At 38.2% G+C, this 6717-nt stretch overlaps 1 protein-coding gene across 6 annotated transcripts in view; it reads right to left on the reverse strand.

Moving 5' to 3' along the window:
* Positions 1-6717, reverse strand: part of SCYL2 (SCY1 like pseudokinase 2) — a 53404-nt gene that overhangs the window by 45684 nt on the left and 1003 nt on the right. For 2 of the 6 annotated variants that reach the window (XM_037884287.2, XM_043545401.1), the window contains exons 2-3: positions 4464-4509; positions 2136-2339 (exon numbers count right to left, since the gene is read on the reverse strand). The exons of 1 other annotated variant lie outside the window; for it this stretch is intronic. In XM_037884287.2, the coding sequence (XP_037740215.1) occupies positions 2136-2339; positions 4464-4487 (228 nt within the window). In that variant the 5' untranslated portion in view covers positions 4488-4509. Of the gene's footprint in view, positions 1-2135; positions 2340-4463; positions 4595-6717 lie in introns of all 6 variants that reach the window. 3 more of the 6 variants (XM_043545413.1, XM_043545407.1, XM_043545399.1) reach the window with 2 other exon arrangements.

Consider the following 6717-nt stretch of genomic DNA (forward strand, 5'->3'; position numbering starts at 1 on the left):
AAATTATATATATATATATATATATATATATAAAAAAAGGATGTTCAAGGCAATATGGAGTAAACAAACAACAAATCCCAAGATGGGCTGACCAAAAAAATTTCTGGGGCCTAAATAATTTTTTATAGATGTGTGTGCGCATATACACACACAGTGCTACATAGGACGATTCATAATACATATACACAAATATTCACACATGCGTACATATATTATCTCACATATTTATTTGTGTAAACCAGACAGCAAGCAAGCAAAAACCTGATAATCAAATATTAAAATATGAACATCCTTGTAAATCAGAACAGACAGCAGATCCAGGAGGGCAGCAATAAGTTTCCTCCACTTTGAGTGCCACAATACCATTTTTAAAAGCATTCACCTTCCAGACTCCAGTGATGAGATTTTCAAGAGTGCTCAGTATTTAGAAACTAACTTAAACGGAGAGCTGATGTAGGCCAACACAGTTCAAAGCATAATCCTATCTCACCCACTTCCACAATATACCTTACTTCCACTTATCCAGGGAACAAGAGACATGATCAGTTCTGCTTCTCCCATATGAAAACTCAAGAGTTCTGTGCAAAGGGTTTTAAACTACGTATATTGACACAAAGTGAACCTGTAGCCAGATGGCCAAAGACTCTATATTTGAATACTGAATACCTATTTGTGGTGGAAAGAAAGGAATAGCTCCAATTTTTTTTGTCAGCAGTATTTGAAACACAGGACACTCATGTATCATTTTGGGGAAGTTAGTGATGTCACTGGCACAGATGACAAACAGCCACTCACAAGTTGCCAGAAGGGTGGACTGGCAGAACAAAGGAATACAGTAAGTTACTAATGAACAGATAGCATGCAATTTAATAACCACAATATATCTTGCGCTTCGCTGTATATCTTCGCAATGTTCGGAAGGAGTCTACCAAAGAGTGTAACTCCTCACAAACATCTGAAAAAAAGACATCCTTCAATAAATGATTCTTATATTTAAATAATTGTTGAAAGCCGTTTCACACACAAAGTACTTACCACACTGATTAGTTTTGTTTTGCAGCATCACATTGAATGCTGACGTGATGACTGGCTAAAATATGGACTAATGATAATCATGTCACTACTAGTCAAATACAACTAATCATCACGCAATAAAATGCTGACCCCTTGTAACATGGAACTGGCAGTGTACTTTTAGCCATATTAGTGGCAAAACAGTTTGCAGAAACATTAGTCAGGGTTTGCTTTACCATGTTTGGAGCCAAATCATGCAGACTCTACTGTGAGAACACCCAATCAAGACTTCAAAAATGTACCTAAACCATTCCACAGGGAATTAAGCTGATTAACCAGGTTAAAGATACCCACAGTGCCATAGCTCATGCCCCCACAGCCACACCACTTTTCCCCATGCCCCCACAGCCGCATCCATTTCAATTTAAAGGAATAGAACAGTTATCCTGTCTATTAAGCACCGTAATTGTATTTTGAGGGTTATTGATCCAAGAGCGCTTGGTTGTTTCCGTATTCAAAAGAGTATTAATAAAGTTGATATTCTCAGTTTAATAATTTTTTCGCACAATAGTGATATTGTGCAATATAGGGAAACTGCTAAACGCTTCCTGTTTCCAGTCCATTTTTACGTTGTTTAAAAAAATACCTGTCGGCTTACAAGGCAGCTGTGGGGGTGTGGTGGGACTTGCTCCCATTCTGGGCACCACCAAAAATTAGACAATCCTACCGCCCCTGAGTGAATGTAGTGTTTATGGGAATGAGGGGTTAACAGCAATGACCTGAAACAGGCATGGTGAAGGCAGTTAGCATGAGGCCACCCCCACATACTTTTGGTCAACATAGCTCATACCTAACATTTCTTACTGCTCAACTTCTGCATATCTATTGACCCAGAAACTAAATTGTGTATGTCTGTTGTGATGAAATGAGCAGTGGGAACCTTAAATCAATTAACACATTTGGGTACCTTTTCTGTCTTCGTTTGACTTCACAAGTTGTAACGCTAGCAACAGTTTACTGAACAAAATGTACTTCTAAACCCTTCCTAACAAAAGATGCAATTGTTGTTATTCCTCAAGTATGATTTTAATGTAACCACAAGCCTTCACCTGAGATCTCACCTGTTTTGTTGACTTTTTAGTTCCATTAAAAATCTTCCAAGCAAGCCCATTGCCACCACTGGCAATATGTCGGCCAACATCAAATTCCCTGGTAACAGGATTTCCCATCACCGCACTGGTTACATCAGCTGTTACCTTTGTAACGGTACTTTTCAACTTATTTAGCATAGACTCCATTGTCCCAATATATGCTATCACGTTAGCCTACAAACAGAAGGGGGGAAAAAATCATAATTCTTTCCATTTCTGTTAACGGAAGGTACTGAAAATGGTTAGTTTACATGAGTGCATGTTATTAAAAACACGGAACACAAAGCCAGCTATGGGAAATCTATATTTTAAAAGGGAAGAGTAAAGCTTTATTTTTTTCTTAAAAGAGAAAACCTGCCTAAGATCTCAAATCATCAACAGTATAAATGTATATTTACGCTGAAGGCATTTTAAAAATGAGTCCTCGCTCTCTCACTGTACCTGCCAAAACCCACGCTCAAAATTCAGTGTTTTACCTGAACCAACTGCAGATGTTACTAACACTTTCTGTTCTGATGTGTTAATGAGTCCATCAGCTGCTGCAGTGAAAGTGGAGGAACTGCTTTTTCTATGCTTTCTTTTAGAATTAGTGCTTCTATATGGTTATGCAATTGAAGAGATGCAAGGGTTTGGTTTAGAATAAAGTTTATTTTCATCTGTACTATATATTACTATTATTTCCTCCGATGAAGTGAGCTGTAGCTCACAAAAGCTTATGCTCAAATAAATTGGTTAGTCTCTAAGGTGCCACAAGTACTCCTTTTCTTTTTGCGAATACAGACTAACACGGCTGTTACTCTGAAACCTTAATTGACGTAGTTAATTACAAACACCTGCTGCCAGAGACTCCAAGAAAACACCACTGTCCAGCAGCTCAAACCATGAATATGAATATCTTTCTGATGCTGGGTGTGCTATTGGGGGAATAGGACAAGAAACTTATACTGAAACTGGGAGAGAGACATATCTGTCTTGTTCCCTACCTGCAGTAAGAAATGAGGTGAAGATGGAACACAAGGAGAAATTAATTGCTACTAACAGTTAACATACATAGAACACCCAAAAACAAACTCTAAATTAAGACAACCTCCAACTTTGTTTCAAAGAGAGGGCATGGAGGAATATTCATTTCTCCACCAGACAAATGTGAAACAAACTTGAAAAATAGCGTACCACAGAATATTTAAGAGCGTGCAGACATATTGTTTAAATTTATAGCCTTATTGGTCACGTACCTAGGTAACCACAATATTATTCTTACAATAATTAAGTCATTAACTTCGGGCCAATTAGCTTCATGGGGTGGTTTAGTACATTTAGTTCTTACCATCTTCTTTGACATTTAAGACATATTTACATGGATTCAGATTATCATTTCACCCACCATCCTAAAGAGTACCACTGTGTTTTCCAAATGGAAGAGAGGGTATTTTGGGGTGATATAGCAGCTGTTTTCAAAATTATGAAAAGCAAGTGATAGAAATAAGCCGGGGACACAATATCAAAGAATGAGGTAACTAGGATTAAAGTTACATTTCATTTTGATCACCTGCAGGTATGTGAGTTTAAGTAATTTGTTTTCTGAGGTTAGAATTGTGGGTGAGGGTACTGGGGGGGGAGAACGACACCTCCTGGGTGACAATACTCCCTAAATTTATAATTGTTAAATTTGTAATCCTTTTCAGTTTTTTAATTTCTGCTGAACACTTCACCCTACTTGTGTTGGTTGGAGGAAACGTGTTGTAGAAAGGAAGGGAGTTAATTACTTAGGTTCCAGTCCTATAAACATTTAGCTTTAAGCTCATGAGTATCCCCCGTGTCTTCAGTGGGACTACCCACTGCATAAAGTTATGCATGTGTGTAAGCATTTGCAAGACCAGGGCCTTAATTACTTAGGTATGAAGAGTTAAGTATTGGTAAATACATTCCCTCTGAAGCAACTGAATTTCATGATACAGAACCATGCCAATACAGCAGAAGTTTCCTGTTCAACTAGCTACTGAACAGGAATAGAGAGACCAAGGAATGAGGAAGACAATTATTTCAGAGTATTAAACTGCAGTATTAATGCTTTGTTGGAGAGGTTAGTGAAAATAAGTTAGAGAAATTTACTTTACTATAATATATACAAGGGGGGTGTGTGTCTGTGTATATATATATATACACACACACACACACACACCCCTTGTGTATTATTGCATTAAGGTAAGATGTTATACAAATTGTAGTTGTGTCAGCCAAGATAAAGAATGATTTCTTATATCTAAACTCCCCAAGCTAAGGAAAAGCATTGCTTACCTGATAAGTATGGAAAAACACCATGCCTCATAGGTCATAGGACAGCCTGAAATAAAGAGATGCTGGTATCTGTAGTCCTTCAGGATCTTATTCTACAGCCATTCTGCATGAGTGCTCCACATGCAAAAGGACTACAGAATCAGGCCCCAAGCAGATACCAAGATAAAAATATATAGTATTTGTTTCCTGATATTGCTTTTTCTGCAACTGAAGATTTCATTCAGATAGGCAGAAACAATATATTCCAGTTTAATCCCTTCTAAGCGTCTCCATTTCTGAAATGCCTCGTCAAGTAAATTTGGGCCCAGTCACGCAAGGTCCTGAGCGCACTCTATCCCTGCTGCGATCAACAGGGTGGCACTGCTCAAAACCCCACAGAACTTGACCCTTCACTAGTATATCAATATCATAAGAGCTATACTGGTAACTTTTTAGCTGCACCCTGTTGGATTCTCACTGTGGAAGGACAGCATATAGGACTCCACGTTTACTGGTCTTGGCTCAAAAAAGAGAAACTGTATCTCCCAAGGATGTGCAACACAGAATCTCAGGGTATAGAATGGACATAGTGGGCAAAGGACTAAGGTAAAACAAGTCTGTGACACTGGAATTAAACGAATACTTATGTGTTACCTCAAGCTTGTTAAAACTAAGTAAACTAGACCTAAATTATTTTATTACCATTTATATTACTTACTTTTGTATTTCATTCAGCATGGACAATGAAACTAGAACAGTCAGTTTCTATTTCTGTAATTAACCCACTAGCACAAGTCTTTGCCTTTGAAGTCACAACAAGGGAGGGGCATCTTTAAAAACTTGATTACACTGGAAGTATAAAGTAAACAGTTCCTGTTCATATTCCCCTTTACATGTTCAAATTCCTTATGTATGCCTAAGTTTGAAGAAGAGTCTCTCTGTTGAGAGGTGGAAGAATGAATGAAATTGCTTCCAATTAAACTGGAGGAAGCATTCTCTGCTAGAGGTGGCAGTTCCATGTGGTAATTGTATTGAAAAGATTGGAGAAGGCAGTAAGGGAGGATATTAACAAAAAATCATTATCAAGAGTGAGGATTTACAAATAGGCCTGGTATGCATGATCAAACATGATCCTTCCCAACTTGGCGCTGCACAAAGTTAAACCATTGACTAATTCAGCAGAGGAGAGAGATAATTAGCCAACTTTATCTCTCAGCATGCAGATTGTTAATACTGCCGACATATTTTTATAAATCCTTGTGTGGACAATCTGACTGAAATCTAAGATGGGTTTTGTTCTATAAAAATAGTTTATTACCAGTTTCAATTACACCATATTAAATGTCAGTTGAAATAATATATCTAGAGACACAATCCACATGGAGGAAGTACATAAAAGATTTTAACTTGGGCAGTGACAATTTCAATACCACAGATTAGTCAAAACAGTTGTATGTAAAATATGAAAGTTAACATCAGCTTCTTCAGCAGTATTTTCAAGTCTAAAATTGAGCTACTATACATAGAAAGAAAGAAAAGAAACAATCATAAGACAATGATGTAAGCATCCTGCACCCCCGCAGGGAGCGCATCAAGCATCCACAAGGCATAAAGTATTTTACGCTTTTAAATTAAAACGTAGAAGAGACAAAAAGCAAGAAAACTGCAGTATCTTAGTAACTATAATACTCAGGCAACAAGGAGTGGGCACTCTAGAAATATTTAAGATAGAACTTTTCTTCTTCCTGTTTGACATTTGAGTACAATATCTATACAAAAACAGGACCCAATTCTATAAATTGGTGGGTGTGGGGGAGCCCTTATGCTTCCACGGAACCCCTTTATAGTCAGCGGGGGCTCTGTGATGGTGTTTGCCTACACAGATCAGCTTGCAGAACTGAAGCTTTACAATTTTGCTCAGGTTAACACGTGAATAAGTGGCACAAGATAGGAGAACATTAAGAATACTGAAAATAAGAATAAAGCCAAAACAAATAAGCCTCCAACTCCTCCTCAGTTTTCATTTGAGTAATCACTTTGAGCTAGTTTATTCCCTTTTCTATTGTGGTCATGTGGAGGGCAGGGGGGGAATGTTTGTGTGAAACCAACGCCACCCATCCCCCATGGCTGTATCAGTGCTCTGCCTGGTTTGTGACACTCGCCCGCCCGGGAAAAGGCTGATACTCCACTTGTGAGCAAGGGAGCAGGGAGCTGAAAGACCTAATTCCACCCTATCTTAAGTGCCATTCCACAGAGCTGGCTAGATACACACAGT

Source organism: Chelonia mydas, chromosome 1 (assembly GCF_015237465.2).
Source record: "Chelonia mydas isolate rCheMyd1 chromosome 1, rCheMyd1.pri.v2, whole genome shotgun sequence".
NCBI lineage: Eukaryota > Metazoa > Chordata > Testudines > Cheloniidae > Chelonia > Chelonia mydas.